Source organism: Drosophila virilis, chromosome 2 (assembly GCF_030788295.1).
Source record: "Drosophila virilis strain 15010-1051.87 chromosome 2, Dvir_AGI_RSII-ME, whole genome shotgun sequence".
Taxonomy (NCBI): domain Eukaryota; kingdom Metazoa; phylum Arthropoda; class Insecta; order Diptera; family Drosophilidae; genus Drosophila; species Drosophila virilis.
In genome coordinates this window covers 18,004,314-18,028,743 of record NC_091544.1, presented here as the reverse complement: position 1 = coordinate 18,028,743, position 24,430 = coordinate 18,004,314, and the positions used below count along the sequence as shown (strand labels likewise).

The window sequence follows — 24,430 nt, the reverse complement described above, 5'->3', positions numbered from 1 at the left end:
CTCGGGGACTCGGTCTCTCTCTCTCTCTCTCTCTCTTTGGCTCTTTGGCTCTCACTCTCTCACCCTACACGGCCGGCCGATTATAACTTATAACACCAACGAGCGAGAAAAATCTTGTGGGAAACTTGAGGGCAAAGTGTTTCCCACGATTCGAACCTCAATGTAAAAGAAAACAGAGAAGAGCTAAAAGCAGCAACAACAACAACCAGCTGAACATGTGCAACAACCACCACCACCACCACCAACACACAGACGCACCATCAGCTTCATCCCCTGCCAAGACAGAAACTTGTTTGCCGAGGCAACAAGAGAAAAACCAACCACCAGCGGACGAGGATCGTTACAAGGCGCAGACGCAGACGCAACGAAAGCCGAGCGCCCAGAGCCGAATAGCCGACCCGACCCGACCCGACTAGCCGAGCGACCCAATGACTGAGTAATTTGCTCGGCAGGTGGTGTTGTTGTTGTTGCTATTATTACTGTTGTTGCTGCTGCGCCTCAGCTCTCTGCTGGCAACTCTCTGGGTGCGTGCGCTGAGCACGAGACGCAGTCGAAGTCGACGTCAACGTCGAAGTCGAAGTCGGCACGTGCAGCTATAAAAGCAGCGGTAACTGGAGACGACAGCAACATTCTCAACGCAAACGTCGTGAAGTACACACGCATCCAAGCAACCAGTACATCTCTTCTTACATCACAAACAACAACCATGGCCACCAAATACGAGTTATCAAAGACCTATCAGTACCGCAAGGTGATGAAGCCGCTGCTGGAGCGCAAACGTCGCGCACGCATCAACAAGTGCCTGGACGATCTTAAGGATCTGATGGCCGAGTGCGTGGCACAAACTAGCGATGCCAAATTCGAGAAGGCCGACATTTTGGAAGTGACTGTGCAATACTTGCGCAAGCTGAAGCAAACCAAGTCCGCAAATGCCACTGCATCCGCAACGGAGCACAGTTTTCGCGCCGGCTATATTCGTGCCGCCAATGAAGTTTCCCGCGCGTTGGCTGCATTGCCCAAAGTAGATGTCGCCTTTGGCACCACACTGATGACACATCTCGGCATGCGTTTGAATCAACTGGAACAGCCCGTGGAGCAGCCATCGCCAATGGCACCGCATGCACCTCTGAGCATCAACTGCGGCTCTGGCTACTCCACAAGCAGCAGCCGCGACGCCTACAGTCCCGTCTCCAGCGGCTATGCCAGTGACAGTGATTGCAGCTCCGGCTCATCCACGCCCATCGCCGCTCAATCTTTGCTGCAGATCAGCAACACCGGCAGCGTCTGGCGTCCGTGGTAATTGATGGCGCCGGGCAGTCATCGGGACACGCACGCAATTCAACTGTAGCTTTACAATGCTTTACAATGATCTTCATTTTGTCTCCAATTAAGTGTTACGCAGTTTTGTAAGTTAGGTCTGTGATAGGGCACGTTTTATTGACTCCATTATAGCAATTAGCCAGAAGTCTGTTAGCCAATATAAATGTTTTTAGTTTAAGAAAAATATATGAAAACATAAATATGAACAACAAATACGAAAACAAAACTCTTATATCTTTTATTTGGAATTGCTGAAGCCAGTTATTTATTTCAGTTATGCACATTCCAATCAGAATGATTCATATGCTTGTTAAATAACAGTTACTCATGGAATGCTAATTTTCCAATAGGTAAAATGTACAAATGAATTAAATGTAAATATGCTGATTTTCAATTCTTTCAAAATATACGAAAGTTAAATTTATAAAAGTCTATTTTATTTATATTATTTAAAAAAAAAACTCCTTTATTTGCTTTCTTATATTTTTTACCTAATACATTTTGAAGTAGGAATATTTGATTCGTGTACCCTGTATTCTAAAAAGGAAGGTTTACTAATTTTGACAAATGTCAAAAGGCATCTTCATAAATTTAAATAAGTCACTTCTAGAGCTGTTTTTGCAGCCGTCAATTTACTTTATTTTATTGAAATTGGAGTTGTAAACACCGAAATTATTATTTATTATTATACTGTGACTTGTCTTTTCTTAGAAAAACTATATATTTATATTATTTTATTATACGAATATTATACAGAGTAACTCCTAGTATCTATCGAATCTTTTTGAAACAAATTCCACTTTCTTACCCACTTAAAAGGTTCGTCTTATGCAATTGGATTCCCAACGGGAAATCTGAAAATCTGAACCTAACTAATTAAACACTAATTAGTATACGTTTTGATTGCGACCGCACGTGCTGCAAATAAATACCTTTTAACTAACACAGATACTTAATGATTGTTAATCTATAGTAAAATGTTTTGGTATCTCATTTTCCAATTAATTATCAATTTATCAATTAGCAGCCGCAGAGAACAAAAACAATAACAAGAACGAGAAATTGATCAATTATTAATGATAAGTGTTAAATACGTACTACATACCAGATGTCAGGGGGTTGCAACTAAGCCACCGATCACCCAGCGATCACATCAGCTAAACCACGCGTCGCCAGATCAGAGCACACTTTCGGCGTCCGCCTGACCTGGTTGGTAGCCCAAGCCATAGGCCAAAGCCAAAGGAAGCCAATATGCCACACTAATTGTGTCCAATAAACACTCAGCGGGCAATGAGAACAAGAAACAGGGATCGGGGCAGAGACCGCATTATGCCATCATCATCTGCATACATTGATGAAACAATAAGCAAAAGATGGCACGGCAGGATAACAATGGGAACGGGAACGACCCACGCACACGCACAGGATGAGGCAGTGAAGTATGCATTAAGGATAATAACACCGGCCTAAAGAGCAACTACAGCGGCAGCAGCAGCAGCAGCAGCAGCAACAACAACAGCAACAACAACTGCATGGCGATGCCCAAAACAGCGACAGCTGCAAAATTTGTGCTCTGATCCTTTAAAAAAGCGAAGCATGTGGCCAAAAGGAAAACAAACGAGAAAAAATTGTGTGAGAAACTTACTTTCAGGTCGGTTCCCACGCCACGAGCCACAAGGATTGCCGATTGTCCTCCATGCCAGCCGCACATTGCAGCTGTTCCTCTGCTCAACGCCTGATGACGCCTGCGCGTCAGAGGGAGAGCCCTGCCATTGCATGCAACGGACATGCGCGTGCGAGCGAGACGGGGCGCGCTCATGCGTAGCACTGGCCGAGGGTGGATTCTGAACTTGGAACCGGCTATAAAAGCGACGCAGTGGCAACCAAAGGGCATCATTCACGATACAGCCAGCAACAAGGCAACTACGAGCATTTCTGCATCGCCTGTGCGCACTTGAAATTCATATAAATTTACGTAAAAATGGAATACACCAGCAAAACACAGATCTACCAGAAGGTGAAGAAACCGCTGCTGGAGCGTCAGCGTCGAGCACGCATCAACAAGTGTCTGGACACGCTAAAGACACTTGTCGCCGAGCTGCGCGGCGATGATGGCATTCTGCGCATGGATAAGGCCGAGATGCTTGAATCAGCTGTGGTATTCATGCGCCAACAAAAGATGGGCAAATCAGAAACAGCAACACCAGCGTCACCAGCTATGCCATTGGAGAGCTTCCGCAACGGTTACATGAATGCAGTCAATGAGGTGTCACGTGTTATGGCATCCACACCTGGCATGAGCGTTGACCTCGGCAAATCGGTAATGACGCATCTGGGCCGGGTCTACAAGAATCTACAGCAGTTCCATGAGGCACAAACAATGTCCGAATCGGAGGCGACAACCGAGCTGAGCATCAACTGCAGCTCGGCGCCGCTTAGCCCCGCTTCATCAGGCTATCACAGTGATTGCGAGAGTCCTGCACCATCGCCGATGCCAGTGGAGGGCGAGAAACTGTGGCGCCCCTGGTAAGGCATCCGGCAAAGGGCAGCTACTTGGAAGAAGACAAAAGACAACGCAACTGTGATAACCAACTGTGATGGGAACAAAACAATTAGCAAAAGCAAAACAATTAAATAAATGCAATTAAGAATCATAATATTATATATGAGTTTTGATTAATAGGGGTTGGGCAACAGAAGGGTGACTTTCGCTTTAAGCCTTATTTATTGAAATAACAGGCAACCCTTGCAGCGTTTTCAGACAGAAATTTAATTTAAATAGAACGATGATGCATATATGGCAATTATATCATAATATATGTTTTATATTTTAGTAAGGGAAATGCGTCCATGCATTTGAGCTTGAATAACAAATCCCTGCTAATCATCGGGATGTGCAAAAGATCCCCCCCTTTATAATTTCCCTTGATAGTTGTCGTCTTAATGAAGTAATTTATAAGCTTTTTTCAGATAGTCTCGTCTTTTCAAAGTACAAAATTTATTTAAAGACAATTTTCAAAATATTTTGAATGTACCCAAATTTATTTATGATTTTAATTTTAATTTTATATAATGTAAACATATGTGTAAAATTTGCACATATATTTATTTAATTTAATTAAATATATTTAATCACATGCTAATTACTTTGCACTGATTTTTAAATTTCGATTACGTGCAGTATCAATCGTTGCTCGTGCTCTACAATGTTGCATGTTGATAGCATTGACGTACCATCAAATTCGATAAATCAAAGGGGCCAGTCGATAAATTGTGGCGGCCATTCGATACATATAAATAATAAAGTGATGAGATATATCTAGCGATATATCGTCGGCTTTTTATTTTTTCCACGCATTAAATTTACTTTCGAGGTTTAAAAACAAATCGGCAGCGAAGTTTACTAACTTTCATAAGTAATTGTGCATTGCGTGCGGCTTAAAACATTGTCGGATAGCAATTAAAAGCAGCCTTAAATCGAACTGCAAAATAGACGGCTAAAGCAGATGCGAAAAAATAGAGACGAGAACGAGAACGCCACACAACACATACACGACGCGCAGGCTGGCTGTCAGACGTAGCGAGTCGGTCGGTCGGTCGGTTGAAGAGGCCAGTTTTTACAGGCAAAATCCGAGTAAAAAATTAAGTTTTTTTGCACTGAAAAAGTCGGCTCGTGCAAATATCAGTGCAGTGTATGTGTACGCACACAAAGTGGCAATAAAATGTGCAATTGTACGGAAAGCTAAACACCCAAATGTAAATTGGTACTGCCAACTACTCCGTTTTTTAATTGCTTTTGTTTATTTTTTGTTGGGCCAATTTTTCTTTTGCGCTGCGCTCGTGTGTGCGCGTGTGTTTGTGTGTATGAGTTTTGCCACTCGTCCGTTCAGGGTGCGCGCGCGTGTATAAGTCTGTCTGTCTGTTTGCATGTATGTGTGAGTGGTCAACTCGCTGTCGCAAGTAGTGTTGCTTGGAAATTACAATTTCTGTTGGATATTTCCTTTGTTTGTATATAAAATATTTTGGTTGATTGCTGCAATGTCTCAAAGTGATTAAAGGCAGGATTCGCTATATTAGAATATAACTAAGTGTCTTGGGCTCCTGCCTAGTGGCAATATTTTTGCTCCGGTTAAAGGTGGCAACCCTGCGTAATTGCAGTCTATCTGTATGTGTATTGCACGGGGTACATTTGTTTGTACAGAGCGTGCGGGCAGCGTGCATTGCTTTTGCAAATATTACATGCCACAATAATGTGGAAATAGTTTAGCAAGAACATCCCATGCTTCCTAAAAAGTGAACGATAAATTTTTACCTTATGCCGCATGCTTATTTTTTGCGTAACAATTTGCTCAGGCACATGCAACTGTGCGTTTGATTTTTTCGGCGGTAAACACTCACACTCATACCCTCGTACGTGCGTAGTCCTCTAAATGTGTGTGTGTGTGTATATGTGCTCACTCGTTGTTGCTGGCATGGCTGCCATTGCTGAGATGCTCAAAAATACGTGAGCGCGCTTGTGTTAGTGTGTGTGTGTATGTATGTGCGTGAGATTCTACGTATCGAAAAAAATGGTGCAAAATAACGACCAATAACTAAGAAACGTAAAAATTCCCATTGCAGGATATCCGCAAAACGCTAGACAATATGGAAACGCAGGAGTTAAACTAAACCTAAAATCACAACAAAAGCAAATAAACGCTTGCAAAATTATATACATGCTCCGGTGTTAGTGCTGCTAATTTCGGCAGAGGAGAGTTCAATCTCAGGGTGCCAGCAGCAGCGGGCAGCGGCGCGCTGCCAACAGGAAGAGGAAGCATAAGCAATTCGCTCAACCACAGGCTACGAACAAAATATATATAAAAAAAAATTACGGTACAAAAAACTACAACTGTTACTTGTTGTTTTTCCCCTCGTCCCTGGTTGAGCAACAATTTAGAAACAATAACAACAAGAACAGCAACACAACAACAATGTATCCCGCACCGGTGCGTCACCCCGCCGCCGGGGTAAGTATACAGATTGCACTGGGACCCAATCAAGTGTTTTGCTAATTGTGTTTCGCCCCCATGTCCATCTTCAATACGTACAGGGACCACCACCTCAGGGTCCAATCAAATTTACCATTGCCGATACACTGGAGCGCATCAAGGAGGAATTTAATTTTCTGCAGGCACAATATCACAGGCAAGTATCTACGACACATCGTTACCCAATAGGAAACCCAACCAAACAGCTTAAAGATAGGCTTATATGATTAGGAAAATTCCATCATTATTTTGATGCATAATAGATTAATTTCAAGTTTATGTAATACTTTCCGTATGACCGCTCTATGTACACTGTTTAGATACATTTGGATAATATATTTTTAAGTTAAGCTTTATACGGGGCAAAGCTATAGTAAAGTGATGTCATGAAAACGTCCGTTCTTTTTTCATGCATCTGCATGGTAGGTAGTTTTTATCTCGCACAATTCAAGGGTTAAAAGTCTCAAAAAACTGTTCTCTAACGAACATTCTACACTAAAATAGAATAAAGAATTTCCGATTTCGAATTCTTTTATATATATAACAACAACAAAAACAAAAAATTGAATTTTGTAGTTTTTCATGATTACATTCTCTGCTGGGCTATTGCTGCTTTTCAGTCTCGCATGTCTTTGGCTGTGTGTAAACCGGTTTGCCAGGCAACGCGCCATATGCGTTGCTGGTCATAGGATTTTTTAGCCGGCGCGACGACGGAAGCGTTGCCCGAGATTTCTTTCAACTAAACTAATTTGGCCTTTTGATTATTTTTCCTGTGAATTTCAGCATCAAATTGGAGTGCGAGAAGCTGGCAAACGAAAAGACCGAAATGCAGCGCCATTATGTTATGGTAAAAATAGTTATTAATGATCAACTTTCAATTTCAGTATGTTTTCTAATCATATTCTCCCACACGTTTCAACGCAGTACTATGAAATGTCCTATGGCCTTAATGTGGAAATGCACAAGCAAACGGAAATCGCCAAGCGTCTAAACACACTGATCAACCAGCTACTTCCATTCCTACAGGCCGATCATCAGCAACAAGTGCTGCAAGCGGTAGAGCGTGCGAAGCAGGTCACAATGCAGGAACTCAATCTGATCATTGGGGTAAGTTCTTCCATGGTCACCAAGTGATATGCCCAAGTTACGTTATAGCGAACTAATTGTATATACATTTTGATTTCGTAAGACTTTTTACCTTATTCACAACGTAGGAATCGATATAAGAACTTTTAGAAAAATTAACCCGAATTAAGAATTTCAATTTTTTTTACTAAAATTAAGATAATTTATTTGCATTTATATGAGTAAATTGGCCTACTAAATTTAATAAACAAAAAATCGTGTGCTCGCAAACTAGAAACTATTAAATGATATCCTTTTTAGCCGGCCATTATGTTCATAAATTGTTTTTACCAAATTTATAATTAAGACAACTGAACTTAAAAATGAAAAGACAGCAAGTAATTTTGAAGCAGTCGAAAATATCAAATTAAAATTTGTATTATCCAAAATAGAAAATTTTTCAAACATCTATTAATATTTATCATACATGGAAATGTGTACAGTAGATTAGACTTAATATCATAAAATTATTTTCTCGGACTCTATTTCATTAAGAGGACTATTTCCATTTATGCCCGATTCGCAATTTGCGAGTGAATCCTGAATCCAGTATTGATTTGACCTCCATTTGGGGCTAAGATTTTTGTTTTCCTTCTGTTATTTGATCGATGACCTTTAATTTATTTTAAGATTTTTGTATGTGTTTTTCATATTCGCGGAACAATTTACAATTTTGAGCGACAATCTTCAGATGTGAATATAATATACTGAAAATTCTAGAAACATTCATACTTTGAACAAAATAGGCTTTTTAGTACGGCGCTTTTTACCAACTACCGTGATTCACTTAACGAAAAGTGTACTACACAACAATTTTATAGTTTTGCGACTTATTTGACCAACTTGTTATTTTTTATATTTTTTTTGTATAATATTGAAACAAACTACGATCAATACAAAATGCCTTTGACATAATTTTGAAAACGATGTGTGTGTGCGTACAATATGCGTGTGCCTATAGCAGCATCAGCAGCAACATGGAATACATCAACTTTTAGTAAGTTTTTATTATTTTGTTTATTTGCCGTTTGCGTTCGTTCGTTTGTTGGTTGTTTGCTTGTTGCATTATTTCTGGCTCGCCTCTCCAGAAGGTGCCTTTCATTTTATTATTAGTTTTGATGTTAATATTGCGTCAGTTCTAAGCCGCCGCTTGTTTTTCTACTTTTCGATGTTGTTGGTGTTGTCTGCACACACGCGCACAGCTGCATCAAAATAGCTTTTGTTACGTCCCAAAGCCAAATAACAGAAAATTTAAAGCTCATGCACTTACATCAGCATTTGTTCAACTAACTAACTGCCTGCGGCTTTCCAATTGCAGCAACAAATACACGCACAACAGGTGCCAGGCGGGCCGCCACAGCCGATGGGCGCTCTAAATCCGTTTGGTGCATTGGGTGCCACGATGGGCTTGCCACATGGGCCACAGGGCTTGCTTAAAGCGCCGCCTGACCATCAAAGGCCGGATATAAAGCCCATGGGCTTAGAGGGACCAGCGGGCGCTGAAGAGCGCTTGGTAAGCAACGTCAACTAAAATCCTATAATATCAAATTCTTATCAAATTATTGCTCTGTTGCAGCGCAATTCGGTTTCACCAGCGGATCGTGAGAAATATCGTACGCGCTCGCCACTGGATATTGAGAACGACTCGAAACGTCGAAAAGATGAAAAACTGCAAGTGAGTATCGTGTTTTAGTAAACGCATATATCATATAGTATACTCGACTCATTATGTCATCAGCAGTTGCTGCCTCTCAACTCACCAAATAAAAAAAAAAAACATATTCTTATAATATATAGTAGCCTACCTCATATGTAGTTGTTGTCTATTCTAATCCACTGTCACTTCATGCGCTTCATAAAGTCGAAATGAAAATCAATATATTATAATTATATTTGTAGTGTAGTGCAATAAACAACTAAATTGTTATTTGTGTTGTCGTTGCTATCGTTGTACGAATTTTGTTTTATTGTTTGTTTGTTTTTTTCAAAATTATTTGCAGGACGATGAAGGCGAGAAAAGCGATCAAGATTTAGTCGTAGATGTTGCAAATGAAATGGTGAGTTGAGTCTCGGCCCTGACATTCATGCAACAAACTCCTCAAAAATTAAATAACAAAATAACATTGCCTAAAACACTCGAAATTTAACTATCGTTCCAATGCCCCTTGCAGGAATCCCACTCACCACGCCCAAACGGCGAACATGTATCAATGGAGGTGCGTGATCGTGAGAGTCTAAACGGCGAGCGTCTGGACAAACCGGGCGGCAGTGGCATTAAACAGGAGCGCCCGCCTTCGCGTTCAGGCTCCAGTTCATCGCGTTCCACACCCAGCCTCAAGACAAAAGATGTAAGGCAAATATTGATTGGCACTAAGGGGTAGACATTTCTATATCTATAATCTAACCATGAAGCATGGCTTATTAAATTAAAATTTAAACAATGTTTTAAAACAAACATTATTAAGCGGGTCAGAGGGTGAAAACGTACTTAAATATCAAACTAATTGTATTTTTTTTTTTTAATTTATTATTTTTACAATTGATAGATGGATAAACCGGGCACACCGGGCGCGAAGGCACGTACACCGACACCAAACGCTGCAGCACCATCTCAGGGCGCAAATCCTAAACAAATGATGCAACAAGGTGGCCCACCGCCGGCTGGCTATCCAGCGTCACCGTATCAGCGACCGGCGGATCCCTATCAGCGTCCACCATCGGATCCCGCCTATGGACGACCGCCGTTGCCGTACGATCCGCATGCGCATGTACGAACAAACGGCATTCCACATCCCTCGGCACTAACGGGTGGAAAGCCGTAAGTGCACCATAAATGATATCCGTTTAAAAATGAGTACTTATGTATATTTTCTTTGGGAATAGTGCATACTCTTTCCATATGAACGGCGAGGGTAGCTTGCAGCCGGTGCCATTTCCGCCGGACGCGCTGGTAGGCGTTGGCATACCAAGACATGCGCGACAAATAAATACGTTATCGCATGGCGAGGTCGTCTGTGCGGTGACTATTTCAAATCCTACAAAATACGTTTATACTGGCGGCAAGGGCTGCGTCAAGGTGTGGGACATCTCACAGCCGGGCAATAAGAATCCCGTCAGCCAGCTGGATTGCCTGCAGCGCGATAATTATATACGATCGGTGAAACTGCTGCCGGATGGACGCACACTCATTGTCGGTGGCGAGGCATCGAATCTATCGATATGGGATTTGGCCAGTCCAACGCCACGCATCAAGGCCGAGCTAACCTCAGCGGCGCCTGCCTGTTATGCGCTCGCCATCAGTCCCGATTCGAAGGTGTGCTTCTCGTGCTGCAGCGATGGCAACATCGCTGTCTGGGATCTGCACAATGAGATACTGGTACGTCAGTTCCAGGGTCACACGGACGGTGCCTCGTGCATTGACATCAGTCCGGATGGCTCAAGATTATGGACCGGCGGCCTGGACAATACAGTGCGCTCGTGGGACCTACGCGAAGGTCGCCAGCTGCAGCAGCACGATTTCAGTTCTCAAATATTCTCGCTTGGCTACTGTCCCACAGGTTAGTATGCACTTCATTTATGCTCATAAAACATATAGTATTTTATGTTTCCTTCTTTTGCAAAAGGTGACTGGCTGGCCGTAGGCATGGAGAATTCACATGTGGAAGTATTGCATGCATCGAAACCAGACAAGTATCAGCTCCATTTGCACGAGAGCTGCGTTCTGTCGTTGCGGTTTGCCACCTGTGGCAAATGGTTCGTTTCCACCGGCAAAGACAACCTGCTTAACGCATGGCGAACACCATACGGTGCCAGTATATTCCAGGTGAGGCAAATACTCTAGATCTAAAATAAATACTTCCTATGTCCTACAAAAAATATGCAAAAGCAGGGTCAACTATATAGTTTAATTAATTTGTCCGTGTGAAAGCTTCTATGCTTTCTTTAACATAATAATTGATATCAATTGGGATGATACACATATATATAATAGAAACTAAAAGTCAACCCATATTAGTTTTAAATTCAACGTTTCCAATAGAGGCAAAATTGCAAGTTTTTGCTATAATTCCCAAAAAGTTGAATCTTTAAAAAACTACATGCATACATTTTATAGAACATGCAAAACAATAACAAAATAAAAGCATTTTTAATATTGTAGCCACTTAGAAAATTTTGAAACTAATACAATAGATACACCCAGATTTAAAGTTAAAAGACAATAAATAAAAAAAAAATAAAAATATAAAAATTAAACTGAAGTTAAATATATTTTATAAGGTTTCTCTTAGCGGCTCCTATTATTAAAAAGTCATTCACACTTGACAGAAAAACCAATTGGCACATATGACTATATATATGTATATTATTAATCAATTTGTATTTGCTAATTGTTTATTTTTGTTGTTTATATCGCTTGCAGTCGAAGGAAACATCATCCGTACTTAGCTGCGACATATCAACTGACGACAAATATATTGTGACGGGTTCGGGCGATAAAAAGGCTACTGTCTATGAAGTTATTTATTAAAAAAACAAAAACAAAAACAACAAAACAAAAAGAAGAACACCAGAGAGGGAATCCACACTTTTCATTTTGTAATAATCGCATATAGGTTTTTATTACAACTACAAAAAAATAATAAAAATGAATAACACATTGTTCGATAGCATGCTAATAACAACAAGCAAACAAACAAACAAACAAACAACAACAGCAACAACAAAGCAGTGGCAGCAGTACAATGCATGAGAGCGAAGTAAAAATTCTATAATATAAATAAAACAAAACAAAAAGAAAGAAAAATATATAAAAAAAAAATTAAGCGTACTTGTAGCTACTAAGCCTAGGCTAAGTCTAATGAAAAGTTGAACACAAATTGCAAAGTAAAAACCTAAAATAATAATAACAATAATAATAATAAAAAATACAGAGCAGAAAACTAAAAAAAAAAGTAATAACAGTCGGCGTTACCTACTACGCTCATCAAAAGAATTAAATGCTGGGTCCTTTTCAATTGTGAACCCAGCATGGATTAGTCATTGCTGGAGCGTTGAGATTATGCATACCAGATGAGAACACGATGTCAGAAATGTGAGTGCTTTTAGTTTGTCCATGTGTTTATATATATGTCGGCAGCGAAGTTTTTTGTGAACAAAATCGAACGTAAATTAATAATTGCGAATGCAACACAAAATTATAAGTTTTTAATTTGTCAATTTGTTTAAATTAGTGACTGCTACCCTGCTACCACAGTGTACTGTACCAACCCACACTTCACTTCCTCTTCGCACACGAAACACATTTGCATGCAGAAAAAGTATATATATATATAAATATAAATGAATATAATTAGTAAGCAGTTTAGTTAAGAATTTTACATTATAAATAAACACAACAATAACAACAAAACGAAGCAGGCGCCGCCGCAACAGCACTTCCACACACACACACACACTCACACTCACACCCACACTTCGCACACACATCAATAGCCGGGGGCGCCAAAGCGGCCAGCTTTTGCTTGTATGTAATTTTGAAAAAAAAAAAAAACATAAGTAAATCCTTTGTCAAAATCCAAACATTTGTAAAATCCTGTTTTGTGCAGCTAAAAAAAGAAAACGGAAAACAAAAACAAAAAATAATATTAAAACAAGCAAATAATTAAAAAAGAACTTGTTTACACATTAGTTTATATAGAAATGAATCGGATATATATATATATACTTATATATATATATATATATATAAATATATATTATATAGAATTGTGGGCACATCTCGCGCCCAGCGAAAATTGTAATAAGCAAAACAGAGAATATAGTGCAGCACACGCTTCGATTTTTAATTTTACAAATATTATTATTATTGTGGTTATATATGTATATAATTATATTATAAATAATTGAAGCAAAACGAAAAAGAAAAATAAAAAATTATATATGTAATCAAAGGTAAAGTTAAACTACTCTTTAAAAGACATCGGTCGTATAGACGCTGCGCTGGCGCGGCACTGGAGCCCCGTGCTGGCGGGATAGCTTCGTGTGCAGCTCCCGTAGTGTCTCACACTGGCGACCCGATGTCTTGCGAAACTTTTCAATGGCGATGGGCAGCAGATTGTCCACCAGAAATATTTTGTTCTTTATAACAAAGTTGGGCTATGAATTAAGAGATTAGTTATTACAAAGTATTAAACTTATCGTTTGTCAACCTACATCCATGGCCATGTCGCTAGGAGGCTTTAATGCGTGCTGTGCCAAAAAGAGATCACGCAGCAACTTCTCCAGACTCGGCAGCAGTGTTTCCCCTTTGGCCAAGCAGCCGCAGTGCTCGGTCAGCTGGAGGAATTGTCGTATAAAGACGAGAGTGGACTGTGTCAAATTCAGCCATGTATCGCCTGTGGTCTGGGAACGCACATCAATGCCAAGCGCATCCAACTCTAGCAGCAATCGCTTTAAATTTGATTTCGTTTGCAAATTATACGGCTGCCAGCTCTCCTCGGTGCGACCTACCGCGTCCAACAGGCGCTGCTTGCACTCTTCAATAAGCGACTCCAGCGTTGTGCGCAACAGACCCTCTAAATGGTAACTTATGTCCAAACCAATCTCTGTAAGCTTCGTGGCAGGCTTGCGCACGCGCTCTACACACTTGGCCACTGCCTCCAGTGAGGTGCCCTTAGTTAGATAGTGTTTGATCAGCTGGCTTGCAAAGTACTGCAGCTCCGCATTGCACCAGACAACAAGAGCTATACAAAAGTAATCATTAGTTAAATCTATGATGTACTCTATCCTAATGGATTGTTATTTACCGCTAACACAAGCAGGCTGCTGTTCAAAGGCGCTGAGAAAATCACATGCTACCTGAGTCAGGTCGCAAAAGAAAAGCTCAGAGATTTCTGCATTATTGCGACGTGCTTCGCGTTGCGCGACACGCAGACTAACCGTGCATACCTTCAGCAATGTGGCACTGGCCTGTCGGGAACGACCCATTTCGACGAGAATCTTCAGGGGTCGTCGGGCTGAGCGCAGTGCAATTTGTAAATTGCGATTGTGACTGTTGGACAGCTCCTGGAGCAGCACATTGGTGAGCTTTTGTTCCTGCTGTTTGACCTTAGCGTCAATGTTGTCCGCCTGGAGCAGCTTCTTTTTGTTCTCGGCCAGGCGCAGAAACTCTTGCGTGCGCTTAATCAGCGACTGTGCGTCCTCGAAATGGCGTTGCGCTACAAGCGTTTGGATTTCCTCGCTGGCCGTGCTTAGCCATTCGGGCGTTTCATCCTCCAGGGATTTTGGCTGCCTTTCTGTGGGACTTTCTTCAGGCAGCTTCTCAGGCGTGGCGCTTTTCGATTGGGACTGCTGTTGCTTGGCACGATTTGGTGGCTGCGGCGCTTGTCCCTTCTTTGATTTCTTTTGCTGATCAAAACGAAAGGCTTCTTCCAATTTCTCAATCCATTCGCTCTTGCCGGCAGCTGTTATGCTCTGATATATCTTGGAGCCATCAGGCGTTATGATGTTAATGGCATTCTTGACGCCATCCAGATCCTTGATATTAATAACGGCTATCTTCTTGGGATCGTATTCCGTAAGAAACTCGAGCCGTCTGCGAAAAAGATGTTATAAATATTATATGAGAGGTGTTAAGAATTATATATTAAGCTGACATACTTATCATGCTTCACTTTGCACACGATGAGCACATCATTGAACAGAAAAAAGAAGACACGCTGTATGGGCCGGTAGTCATTACCATCCAGCTCGATAAGTGCGCCCTCGTTTAGGAACGTTTTGCCCTCGAGATTTCCATTAAAACCCTGCACCATTTCCTTAACAGCGCGTGTGGCATGACTGTTCTCCACGTCCTCAGTAGCTGCACTGTTCTCCGCCTCGATACTGTCCGCTTTCAGGTGACTGCTCGTCTTGCCATCGGTCATGCTGGCCAAAATGTTGCGTTGCTCGATCAATATATGCGACAGCTGATACATCTCCGACTCCAGATCTATGAATACGTTTGACATTAGCTCTGGCAAGAAGGAAAAAAAAACCATTTTTTTTTTTGTACGTGATATCTCCTTGGCGGTTTGTATGAACTGCATATAGTTCTTTTTGCAGGTTTGCTTGAGCGTTGCCGACGTCTGCTCATTGTAGGCCTCAATTTCCTTTTTACGCTGCTGCAAATCGCTGCCGCCCACACACTCCCGTGTCAGCTCCTTCGTGTCTATGTAAGGGAAAAGAAAGTGCTTAAAGCAAGTCAGGCTATACAACAGGAACACCTACATTTATCCACGCTAAAATTAATATCATCGAACTCCTTCATTGTACTGCAAAAAATTAAACACAAGACACGGAAGATTTAGCGTCTGTTGTTGTGGGCAGAACTATGCATACGTTAACGTAGGCGAAAACGTTAACGTAAACATAACATTTATACGTAGTGTGGTGTAATGCGTAGTATGGTGTTCGCATGTTCTGCAAAGTGTAAGCAAAAATAAAAACAATACAACAACACAATTTTTGAATGCACCAAGATTTTACTAGCAAACTTAAGCAAATTTAAGTTGAGTAATGTATTTATATATTTCAATAATGTATTTAATTTGAAATTTTGAAGCCTATTAGAAATGAATAACAATCAATGAAACTGTGCTCTAGTTCAATTATAAAATTATTCCAACAATCTGCCTTCAATTGTCGTATGTACATTTGAAATTATTAAGTAAATTGGCATACACAGTTATTTTGAACTAATAAGTAAGGAGGCACATATTAATAACAAACGTTATTTTGTTGACAGAAATACTTTGCTTACCACGCTTTAACTGTTAACTGTGGGAGTTTTCTGTTAAATCTACAAGAACGGCTGTTAAAAAACTTTGTGGCAACGCTGCACCACAATTGTTTTGATGAGTAATTCACAAGACTTTTATTTCTACACAGTTCTTAAGTCGTAAATAGTTATTAATTTCGTAAAATGGATTGGCTTTTTGGCAAAAAGATCTCACCGGATGAGATGCTGCGTAAGAATCAGCGTGCCTTGAATAAGGCAATGCGTGATTTGGACCGCGAACGGATGAAAATGGATCAACAAGAGAAGAAAATCATTGCCGACATCAAGAAAATGGCCAAAGAGGGTCAAATGGATGCGGTCAAGATCATGGCCAAGGATCTAGTGCGCACGCGTCGATATTCCAAGAAGTTTATGCTCATGAAGGCAAACATTCAAGCGGTCTCGCTAAAAATACAAACGCTTAAATCTCAAAACACAATGGCCCAAGCAATGAAAGGTGTGGGAGGGTTTGCCCATGGGTGATTCATATTTTACTCATCCGTCCCTATATTTGTAGGTGTCACCAAGGCCATGCAGAATATGAATCGACAACTGAATCTCCCGCAAATACAAAAGATACTCCAGGACTTCGAAAAGCAGTCGGAGATGATGGACATGAAGGAGGAGATGATCAACGACGCCATCGATGATGCCATGGAGGATGAGGGCGATGAGGAAGAGACCGATGCCGTTGTCTCTCAAGTGCTAGACGAACTGGGCCTGCAGCTAGGCGAACAATTGGGCGATCTGCCAACTGCCTCCGGCTCTCTGTCGATAGCAGGTGGTGCGGGTGCCCAGAAAGCAGCTTCGGCTGTCGCTGCAGGTGGTGCCGGCGGCGGACCTGCTACTGCTGGTGCCGGTGCAGGTGCTGCTGCGACTGGCGGCAGCGGTGGCTCTACACCCATGTCCGATGCGGACGCAGATTTGCAGGCGCGCCTGGACAAGCTGCGCAAGGACTAGTTAAGCCCCGCTATCACCTGCCGTTTTATATACTAGCCCGCTGTTGTTTTTAAGTAACAAAAATGTTATTATCTTTAATATGCCCATATTCCCTCACGCAAAAATCGTATCGCAACTGTGTAAACTTTATGATAACAAGCGTAAATATATATTTAAGTAAGGGGGGGAGATAAAATTAAGATTAGACACACATAAGGAAACACACATAATTGAATCTAGAACGTGAACTAAGTAAGTGGGCAATTTCATTGGAAGCCGTTGGCCACAAACACTCGCTCTACATCCTGGAACACCTTGTCCGCATCGGGACTGGCATCAATGGTCTTCACCTGGCCGACACTCTCGAAGTATTTAATGATGGGTAACGAGTCGTTGTTATAAGTTTGAATGCGCTTCTTCAGACTGTCCATGTTGTCGTCGGTACGGCCGGATCCGCTCTGACCGCGGCCCAGGCAGCGCTGAACACACACATCCTCAGCGCAGTCAAAGAACAGCACGAACTGCAAGTCCGTCTTACCGGACATTTGACGATTCCAGCCGTCCAGATTATCCTGGTTGCGTGGGAAGCCATCGATGAGAAACCGCGATTTGCCCGAGTTTTTCATCGCATTTTCCAGCAGCGAACACGTGACCTCAACGGGCACAATTTTTCCATTACGTATGTAATCCTCAATTAGCTGGCCATACTCGGATCCCTCGCGTGCACGCTCCTCACGCAATAAATCGCCAGCCGACAAATGCGTAAACTGAAAACGTTCAACGATTTTTGAGCATTGCGTGCCCTTGCCAGCACCGGGGCCACCCAATACGAAAACAACCTTTGGCTTCACAGTGGACATTCTGTGTTTTAGTCTTGTGAGCAACGCTTGGTTGTGTAAGCGGAGGTAATTTGTTTTGTGTATGTTGTTGTACAGCTGGGAATGTTGGAATTGCTGAGGTAGCACTGCGCCTCCTTGACCAAGGGACTCAAGTGTTTTTGCTATACGCGTAAAAGCGCGCCACATTGACAACTGAGACGAATCGTGGCGTGTATACCTAAGAAATTCCAATGGAAACTTATGTTGTGACGTCACCACTAAGTCGCCAGCTGTTACCGATGAAGCAGCAACAATGCGCGTATAACAACACTGGCTGCCAATTGAGCGCGAAAAAATGTGTATCAATTTTAAATGCATTTCAAATATAATTTAGTATATTAATTTATATAAAAAATAAATTTAAATAAGTTGCGCTTGGTTTTTTTGTACTAAGTCAGCCACCAGTTGATAAGGTATAATATGTTGTGAGCCTGGCGTAAGATCAACTTCCTCGTCATCAACGCCCACTATAACGCCAGACACTAAAAGCAAATATATTTGTTATAATTAAAACTTAAATTATATATTATATGTATACGCTAAACGCACCTGCCACGTTCGCTTTGAGAAAAACATGGCTCATGAGATTGGGCGCGACAATTCGTTGTTCGGCCTCGCCTCGCTGCTGGTTGGGCATATACCGAGTGGCCACCTTGGTAAAGTATTCGTCCACATGTTGGGCGAAATCCTGAGCATATTTGGCCTCCTCCGACGATAGACGCTTGTCAGCCGCATCACGTGTCTCATCCTGGTTGATGATGTGCTGGGTAAAGGCTTCGATTTTTTGCAAGCGACATCGTAAATAACTGGCCATGATATATCGTATGCGCTCCAGTTCCATCTGGTGCACCACAAAGCGAAAATCATTCTTGTCCAGATCCTTCATTTGCTCTTCCATGTGTGCCACCTGTGAGAGCATCAGCTCCAGCATGTCCGTCTGATGTTGCAGCAATTCCGGGGCACACATTTCATTTGTCCAAGCTGTTTCGAGTATATCCAGTACCTGCGCGTAAATGCAACAAGTGACGACAGAGTTTATATGCAAGGTAGTCGCCTCACCTTTTGTGCGGTAATTGGTTCCGCATCCTCGTCTTCATCGTCATCTTCATTGACATCTGCTAAGGCAGCTTCCGTGCTCAAGTCATGCTCATTTAAAGCTTGCTCCAGATTTTCGCTGTCAGACATAATTTCCGTTTTGCAGTTTATGGCGCGTCGGCATGTAAACAAAAGGCACAGCTGTCGGCGCGTATATTTACATGTGAATGTCAAGGGATTATTCACAATTGCACAACACTGGCAAGGCACACGATGGCAGCGACGACAACTCAAACCGAATTCCAAAAGAATTTTCGCTTAATTGTTGAAAGAATCTTTAACAATTGGCAAAATCTGCGCTTGGCCGTCGAGCATGGGATGGGCGGACGCAATGGCCAGCAGGTGGGAGCACATCGCATTCTATTCGCACACAATTTCTAACCTAACAATACCGCAGATGGCCATACAAATCATGGACTACACATATGAGTACTGCGTGGGCAACGAGAACATAACGCAGGGTGAGCTGCAGGAGGTGATTGAAGAGCTGATGGATCAGGAATTTAATACGCTGTGCGACGATCACTCCATACCCGAAATATGCCGCAATCTGCTGCGTTACAAGCAAATGGCGCTGGCCTCCCAGTACCCACAGATCGAAACAGAGCTCAGCAAATTGCCGCAGGGCAAAGATTGGCTCCGACCCGATGTCAAAATAACATACACTCCCATTGAAGGGGACTCGTCATCCGACGAGGACATGGACGACGATGAAGAGGATGCTGACGATGACATGAATGCTGCTGAGAGCGACGAGGACGCGGTCGCAACAAGCAGCGGCCGTGTAACACGTTCCCAGACGCGCAAGCAACAAACGGAATCGTTTGTGGAGCCAGAAGAAGGGTGGACGACAGTGCGTCGAAAGTAAATATAGGGGAGTTATAATAGTTAGTTATAATATGTGGCGTTTACTTCTTGCAAGTCTAGAAATCTTAGGGGAGGTATGGGCGAGCGAGTCTTTGCCATGTGCTCCGTTTCGCACAGATTACACTGGATTGCTGGTAATGCATTCCGATGGGCCGTCGTTACGGAGCGTTGACATTGCAGTTGTGACCAAGATGTGAACTGTGCGCCCTTAGGTAGTACTAGCTTAAGATCGACAACCGACGCAATCGAATCGATATTAGGCGTCAGTGAGAGATTAATTGCCGGATAAATGATGACGGCAAAGAAGGCACACACCAGAATTAGCACCGGCACAAACACAGCAAAATACTTGTCCGGCAGATACGAGTGCAGGCCCAGCTCCACGGGCAGGAAGGCCCACGCCACATATACAAAAAATAATACGGTGAACAGTATATAAAATGCAAAACCGTAAATAGCTCTATGCGGTGTGGGCGCTGGACTGTGTTCCGGCATTGTTCTTTAGTTGCGTTTCGGTTTCGGATTGTTCTGGGCCAAACAATTTGATGGTATCCTGGCAGAGCAGCAGGCACTCAAAGAACGACGTTATGGCGGTGCGCAGATTTTTCACTTGATCGGCACTAAAGTGCACCACTAGCACATCGTCCTCCAGGCTCAACGTTTTTTGCACAAAGTTTCTGCGTGGCTCCTGATCCACACTCAACACGCGATATGCTATCTTGGCATGCTCTGGCGTATCAAATGGCACTTTTATTGTGCTGTAAGTTTATAATGCTGTGAAATCATGTTAACTATAAAAATAAGTTATTTATTATATACGTACGATTCATTAGGTTTACTGACATTCGCTTGCTGTGGCATCGTAATTTTTTAATACATATAACAGCAGCAGCAGTTGCACATGCTGTCCGTTAAAACGGTGAATGGCAACGCCTAAAAAGTTACCAAGCCGCTCAGCTGTTTTTCTTAGCATAGACATGAACCCCCCAACGGCCAACTACATATTACCAACAAAAATTTTAAATTTTTCCAACTTGTATTTTCTTTATTACAAAATGCTTCCACGTCCAATTCTTAAGTCAATGAATATCCTACACATATTTACTTCTTGGACTTTACGGCGCCCTTGGGTGCGGGCTTCTTGGATGCAGTTTTGACAGCTGACTTGCCACCGGTCTTGCCAGCGGGCTTCTTGGTAGCCGCCGCTTTGGTGGGCTTCTTCTCCACCTTCTTGACGGGCTTGACGAGCGCCTCGCGCTGGCTCTTCAGCGCCTTGACAATCTTCTGCTCCTCGATGAGGAAGGCACGCACAATACGCTCACGCAGGCAGCCGTGGCACAAGACACCGCCGTATGTGCGGGATACGGTCTTGTGGCGCTTAGAAAGGCGTGGACGCTCGCTTGGGCGCGATGGGGTGATACCCTTAAGCTTCTCTTTGCACTGGCCGCAGCGTGGCACAGTCTTGTTCTTCTTTACGTATTGGTAGACCAGACGGCCACCGGGAGTGCGCACACTGTAAACAAGCGTCTGATTAGATTACAACAACAAAACCATACGCTTTGGACACTTACATGCGCCTCCTGTTGGATCTGGTGTTGTACGACAGGCGTCTCCTCAAAGTCAAGCGTTGGACCATATTGCGGCTGCTTTAATTTGAATTTTCAGTTTCAATTGGGATTTCAATAAGTCGGCACAATTAGGAAGTTCCGATTAAACGAGCATAAAAATAGGGGAAAAAACAATGCAATTTACATAAGTTAGTTGTAACGTCATAGAACGAATATTTGTCAAACATTGTGTATTGCAATTAGCAAAAATTTATTAGCCGTTTTGCGGATGTTCACAGATTATTTGACAAATTCACAAAAAGCAAGCTTTACATACTTGTAGTAAAAAACCAAAAGAGGGAAAGAAGAAGCAAATCAACGTGAAGTGGGCTGCTTGGCATGCAAAAAAGGTGTTGATAAGTAACAACAGAAACAGCTTAGTATTTCTTGCACAATTTTTGAAAAATGGTAACACTTTTGTTGCAACTGGCGAGCATATCAACCTATTTGTTTATGCGACATTTTTAAATTATTGTTAATTGAGTAAGAGTGTGCATGTTTTCTTGTACACATCTCTAAAAACTCTCTTAGTTTGGATGAAGTCTTAACTTTCCTTTAGTATATTTTGTATAAGTTACTCTGGTCACACCATTTAGTATTTATATTGCCGTTCGCGGTCATACTTGGCCCACGCTTCTCCATTCCTCTCGCCGATTCCTAGATCATAGCCGGCAATAACGACCATAACAATGAGTTTCCTTAAGCCCAAAACACACATAGAGCAAGGCGACATTGTCATTCTCTATCTGAGCGTGAACTCCATGCACGCCATCGAAGCGGTGCCGACGATAGTAAACAAAAAAGGCGAAACCATTGCGAACATCTTCCAGACGCCCTACGGCTCACTTAAAGTACAAAGTAGGTGTTTACAATATACAATAGCTAGGTGTTGATAACTAATATCTATGTGTATCGCGGACAGGTATTATTGGGGTGGAGTATGGCAGTCGCGTGGAGCTGTCCAAAGGCTGGGCGCACGTGTTGCAGCCAAATCCGGAACTGTGGACGCAGACGCTGCCACATCGCACACAAATTATATACACGCCTGACATAAGCATGATACTTCATCAGCTGGAGGTACGACCCGGCGCAGTGATTGTTGAGTCTGGCACTGGGTCCGGGTCCTTGTCGCACTATTTTCTGCGCGCACTAAAGCCCACGGGTCGCCTGCACACTTTCGACTTCCATGAGGCGCGAGCAGATCAGGCGCGCGACGAGTTCAAGCGACACGGACTAGGCGACTTTGTAACGGTTTATCACAGAGATGTGTGCAATTTGGGCTTCACCAGTGAGCTGGATGGTGCGGCTGATGCGGTGTTTTTGGATCTACCCGCGCCGGATTTGGCGGTGCCACATGCATTCAAGGCGTTGAAGTTGTCGGGTAAGTGAAATGCGACTGCCCGGTCAGCGCTTGACAACAAGTTGTCAGCGCCCTTTGGCGCGGCAGCCGACAGCGGCAGCCGCAATCAAGACTTGGCTTGGTCAGTCAGTTGTCTCCCTCACTGTATCCATCTCCCTCTCTCATTCTCTCTGTCTGTCTGTCTTGGCCATTTCATTGTGTTTGACATTGAATGCGCCCGCTTTTGGCAGTTGACGTGGTCAGGCAGCCCCGTTGGGCAGCTTTGTCACTCATTAGTGAAACCAACTGCGCGCTGCACCATTCCAGCCGTGATTTCTATAGGAATGTCGGTATCGTATGGGTATATCGATGTATGGAAACCATAGTAAGTGGTATAATATGATAATTGCATCGGGATGCAATATTAACATCAATTTCAAGCAATACTAAATATGCTAAAGACTTATATAAAGTGTTTTATAGCTAGTATAAATTATTATAAGTTTGTACTTAAATGAGAAACGCGTAGGAGCCCTCTTCGACACCATAAAGTGCATATATTATGTCTATAGATGCTTCTAAATGATTAACTAGTCTTTTAATATTAAAGCTTTCGTTGTGAAACCTTGCATAGAACTTCTTTTTGTTTTATATTGTTTATATGTCGGAACCTTTCGAATCGGAGTATTAGATCATAGAGTTTTCCACAAGAACGACCTGTCGATAATTCTTGTATAAACACCTTTTTTTAAAAACAACTGGAACCAACGACTTATTTATCATTCCCACCATATGTCATGAATATCATGTGTTATAGAAAAAATCGGTCGAAAAATAAGTTTTTGTAATGGGCTTTTAATCTTCAGCGTACAGACACAAACACAGAAACAACTTTTATCTTCGGGGTGTCAAAGATTTAATAATAAATAAAACAAAAAGACAAATCTATGTAGGGTTTTGTTAGGACAGCTTTAAAACTTGGGATGAATCTTCTATCTGGTTTATTGGCTCATAAAGTACATATATCTTCGTTATAATTCCAGGCGGTCGCTTTTGTTCGTTCTCACCGTGCATAGAACAGTCGCAGCGCTGCATAAATGTGCTCACCAAGCTGGGCTTCAACGAGATATGCTCAATGGAGGTACTGCAACAGGAGAGTGTGATCAAAACCCGTTCACTGCCGGTCATCGATTTGGAGTTTCTCAAAGCACCTAAAAGCACAGAGAGAAATCCAAATGACGACATCAAATCAAAGGAACCCAAGGAGCTGAAAAAGTATTTAACCTCCAGTAATCCTCAAGTGCTGCCCGGTCATACGGGCTTTCTCACCTTTGCCACCCTGCCGCCCAACATACCCAAAGCTTAAATGTCGTTTGTTTAATAAATTTGTAGTTCCTTTTATTTGCCTGCTGAAT

The 24,430-nt window shown here is 42.4% G+C and overlaps 12 protein-coding genes and 1 long non-coding RNA gene across 22 annotated transcripts; 6 read left to right on the top strand and 7 right to left on the bottom strand.

Moving 5' to 3' along the window:
• Positions 1–619: 619 nt before the first annotated feature.
• E(spl)m7-HLH (Enhancer of split m7, helix-loop-helix) lies at positions 620–1,546 on the top strand. The gene has a single exon (XM_002053445.3). The coding sequence runs from the start codon at positions 707–709 to the stop codon at positions 1,298–1,300; it is 594 nt and encodes a 197-aa protein (XP_002053481.1). The 5' UTR covers positions 620–706; the 3' UTR covers positions 1,301–1,546.
• A 1,680-nt stretch (positions 1,547–3,226) lies between these two features.
• Positions 3,227–3,979, top strand: E(spl)m8-HLH (Enhancer of split m8, helix-loop-helix). The gene has a single exon (XM_002053446.3). It carries the CDS (start codon positions 3,302–3,304, stop codon positions 3,848–3,850), a length of 549 nt encoding a protein of 182 aa, XP_002053482.1. The 5' UTR covers positions 3,227–3,301; the 3' UTR covers positions 3,851–3,979.
• Positions 3,980–4,618: 639 nt separating this feature from the next.
• Positions 4,619–13,072, top strand: gro (TLE family member transcriptional corepressor groucho). Of its 10 annotated transcripts, none has more exons than XM_032437216.2 (14): positions 4,619–4,736; positions 5,941–6,326; positions 6,410–6,504; positions 7,131–7,194; positions 7,272–7,454; positions 8,434–8,469; positions 8,791–8,985; positions 9,049–9,147; positions 9,473–9,529; positions 9,644–9,820; positions 10,019–10,290; positions 10,356–11,029; positions 11,096–11,295; positions 11,893–13,072. In XM_032437216.2, the coding sequence occupies exons 2-14, from the start codon at positions 6,291–6,293 to the stop codon at positions 11,998–12,000; spliced, it is 2,196 nt and encodes a 731-aa protein (XP_032293107.1). In that variant the 5' UTR covers positions 4,619–4,736; positions 5,941–6,290; the 3' UTR covers positions 12,001–13,072. The 10 variants fall into 10 exon arrangements, with proteins under 10 accessions (XP_032293107.1, XP_070063661.1, XP_070063660.1 ...); XM_015171971.3 differs by having other exon boundaries at positions 4,628–5,052; XM_015171974.3 differs by having other exon boundaries at positions 4,628–5,076.
• Positions 7,272–8,819, bottom strand: LOC116651254 (uncharacterized). The gene is made up of 2 exons (XR_004304256.2): positions 8,743–8,819; positions 7,272–8,674 (listed from the first exon to the last, which is right to left on the bottom strand). It is a non-coding gene; the product is annotated as an uncharacterized lncRNA (long non-coding RNA).
• A 217-nt stretch (positions 13,073–13,289) lies between the features above and the next one.
• Positions 13,290–15,887, bottom strand: Exo84 (exocyst 84). The gene is made up of 6 exons (XM_002053448.4): positions 15,741–15,887; positions 15,526–15,681; positions 15,132–15,462; positions 14,279–15,066; positions 13,686–14,215; positions 13,290–13,628 (listed from the first exon to the last, which is right to left on the bottom strand). The coding sequence occupies exons 1-6, from the start codon at positions 15,778–15,780 to the stop codon at positions 13,443–13,445; spliced, it is 2,031 nt and encodes a 676-aa protein (XP_002053484.1). The 5' UTR covers positions 15,781–15,887; the 3' UTR covers positions 13,290–13,442.
• A 463-nt stretch (positions 15,888–16,350) lies between these two features.
• Vps2 (vacuolar protein sorting 2) lies at positions 16,351–17,379 on the top strand. Its single transcript, XM_002053449.4, has 2 exons — positions 16,351–16,747; positions 16,808–17,379. The coding sequence occupies exons 1-2, from the start codon at positions 16,435–16,437 to the stop codon at positions 17,248–17,250; spliced, it is 756 nt and encodes a 251-aa protein (XP_002053485.1). The 5' UTR covers positions 16,351–16,434; the 3' UTR covers positions 17,251–17,379.
• On the bottom strand, positions 17,371–18,301 carry Cmpk (cytidine/uridine monophosphate kinase Dak1). The gene has a single exon (XM_002053450.4). It carries the CDS (start codon positions 18,252–18,254, stop codon positions 17,496–17,498), a length of 759 nt encoding a protein of 252 aa, XP_002053486.2. The 5' UTR covers positions 18,255–18,301; the 3' UTR covers positions 17,371–17,495.
• Positions 18,302–18,413: 112 nt separating this feature from the next.
• Sld5 (DNA replication complex GINS protein Sld5) lies at positions 18,414–19,301 on the bottom strand. Its single transcript, XM_002053451.4, has 3 exons — positions 19,167–19,301; positions 18,657–19,110; positions 18,414–18,589 (listed from the first exon to the last, which is right to left on the bottom strand). Exons 1-3 carry the CDS (start codon positions 19,290–19,292, stop codon positions 18,468–18,470), a joined length of 702 nt encoding a protein of 233 aa, XP_002053487.1. The 5' UTR covers positions 19,293–19,301; the 3' UTR covers positions 18,414–18,467.
• A 106-nt stretch (positions 19,302–19,407) lies between these two features.
• On the top strand, positions 19,408–20,100 carry LOC6630935 (pre-rRNA-processing protein TSR2 homolog). Its single transcript, XM_002053452.4, has 2 exons — positions 19,408–19,544; positions 19,600–20,100. The coding sequence occupies exons 1-2, from the start codon at positions 19,416–19,418 to the stop codon at positions 20,068–20,070; spliced, it is 600 nt and encodes a 199-aa protein (XP_002053488.1). The 5' UTR covers positions 19,408–19,415; the 3' UTR covers positions 20,071–20,100.
• PIG-P (phosphatidylinositol glycan anchor biosynthesis class P) lies at positions 20,090–20,564 on the bottom strand. The gene has a single exon (XM_002053453.4). It carries the CDS (start codon positions 20,562–20,564, stop codon positions 20,091–20,093), a length of 474 nt encoding a protein of 157 aa, XP_002053489.1. The 3' UTR covers position 20,090.
• Tcs6 (Threonyl-carbamoyl synthesis 6) lies at positions 20,091–21,050 on the bottom strand. Its single transcript, XM_015172385.3, has 2 exons — positions 20,893–21,050; positions 20,091–20,827 (listed from the first exon to the last, which is right to left on the bottom strand). Exons 1-2 carry the CDS (start codon positions 20,928–20,930, stop codon positions 20,530–20,532), a joined length of 336 nt encoding a protein of 111 aa, XP_015027871.1. The 5' UTR covers positions 20,931–21,050; the 3' UTR covers positions 20,091–20,529.
• Positions 21,051–21,086: 36 nt separating this feature from the next.
• On the bottom strand, positions 21,087–21,972 carry RpL34a (Ribosomal protein L34a). The gene is made up of 3 exons (XM_002053454.4): positions 21,954–21,972; positions 21,641–21,715; positions 21,087–21,582 (listed from the first exon to the last, which is right to left on the bottom strand). Exons 2-3 carry the CDS (start codon positions 21,703–21,705, stop codon positions 21,171–21,173), a joined length of 477 nt encoding a protein of 158 aa, XP_002053490.1. The 5' UTR covers positions 21,706–21,715; positions 21,954–21,972; the 3' UTR covers positions 21,087–21,170.
• Positions 21,973–22,271: 299 nt separating this feature from the next.
• On the top strand, positions 22,272–24,416 carry Trmt61 (tRNA methyltransferase 61). Its single transcript, XM_002053455.4, has 3 exons — positions 22,272–22,534; positions 22,599–23,057; positions 24,059–24,416. Exons 1-3 carry the CDS (start codon positions 22,366–22,368, stop codon positions 24,379–24,381), a joined length of 951 nt encoding a protein of 316 aa, XP_002053491.1. The 5' UTR covers positions 22,272–22,365; the 3' UTR covers positions 24,382–24,416.
• The last annotated feature ends 14 nt before the right edge of the window (positions 24,417–24,430 follow it).

Coding starts and splice junctions, on each gene's coding strand:
- gro (XM_032437216.2), top strand. CDS start 6,291: ATGTATCCCGCACCGGTGCGTCACCCCGCCGCCGGG. Junction 7,195..7,271: donor TGCAGCGCCATTATGTTATG/GTAAAAATAGTT, acceptor GTTTCAACGCAG/TACTATGAAATGTCCTATGG. Junction 9,821..10,018: donor CCAGCCTCAAGACAAAAGAT/GTAAGGCAAATA, acceptor TACAATTGATAG/ATGGATAAACCGGGCACACC.
- Exo84 (XM_002053448.4), bottom strand. CDS start 15,780: ATGAAGGAGTTCGATGATATTAATTTTAGCGTGGATAAAT. Junction 15,067..15,131: donor TGCAAAGTGAAGCATGATAA/GTATGTCAGCTT, acceptor TCTTTTTCGCAG/ACGGCTCGAGTTTCTTACGG. Junction 13,629..13,685: donor CTAGCGACATGGCCATGGAT/GTAGGTTGACAA, acceptor CTTAATTCATAG/CCCAACTTTGTTATAAAGAA.
- Vps2 (XM_002053449.4), top strand. CDS start 16,435: ATGGATTGGCTTTTTGGCAAAAAGATCTCACCGGATGAGATGCTGCGT. Junction 16,748..16,807: donor AATGGCCCAAGCAATGAAAG/GTGTGGGAGGGT, acceptor CTATATTTGTAG/GTGTCACCAAGGCCATGCAG.
- Cmpk (XM_002053450.4), bottom strand. CDS start 18,254: ATGTGGCGCGCTTTTACGCGTATAGCAAAAACACTTGAGTCCCTTGGT.
- Sld5 (XM_002053451.4), bottom strand. CDS start 19,292: ATGTCTGACAGCGAAAATCTGGAGCAAGCTTTAAATGAGCATGACTTG. Junction 19,111..19,166: donor AACCAATTACCGCACAAAAG/GTGAGGCGACTA, acceptor ATTTACGCGCAG/GTACTGGATATACTCGAAAC. Junction 18,590..18,656: donor TCTCAAAGCGAACGTGGCAG/GTGCGTTTAGCG, acceptor ATTTGCTTTTAG/TGTCTGGCGTTATAGTGGGC.
- LOC6630935 (XM_002053452.4), top strand. CDS start 19,416: ATGGCAGCGACGACAACTCAAACCGAATTCCAAAAGAATTTTCGCTTA. Junction 19,545..19,599: donor GCGGACGCAATGGCCAGCAG/GTGGGAGCACAT, acceptor ACAATACCGCAG/ATGGCCATACAAATCATGGA.
- PIG-P (XM_002053453.4), bottom strand. CDS start 20,564: ATGCCGGAACACAGTCCAGCGCCCACACCGCATAGAGCTATTTACGGT.
- Tcs6 (XM_015172385.3), bottom strand. CDS start 20,930: ATGCCACAGCAAGCGAATGTCAGTAAACCTAATGAATC. Junction 20,828..20,892: donor GTCAGTAAACCTAATGAATC/GTACGTATATAA, acceptor ATAAACTTACAG/CACAATAAAAGTGCCATTTG.
- RpL34a (XM_002053454.4), bottom strand. CDS start 21,705: ATGGTCCAACGCTTGACTTTGAGGAGACGCCTGTCGTACAACACCAGA. Junction 21,583..21,640: donor AGATCCAACAGGAGGCGCAT/GTAAGTGTCCAA, acceptor GCTTGTTTACAG/TGTGCGCACTCCCGGTGGCC.
- Trmt61 (XM_002053455.4), top strand. CDS start 22,366: ATGAGTTTCCTTAAGCCCAAAACACACATAGAGCAAGGCGACATTGTC. Junction 22,535..22,598: donor CGGCTCACTTAAAGTACAAA/GTAGGTGTTTAC, acceptor TATCGCGGACAG/GTATTATTGGGGTGGAGTAT. Junction 23,058..24,058: donor CAAGGCGTTGAAGTTGTCGG/GTAAGTGAAATG, acceptor TTATAATTCCAG/GCGGTCGCTTTTGTTCGTTC.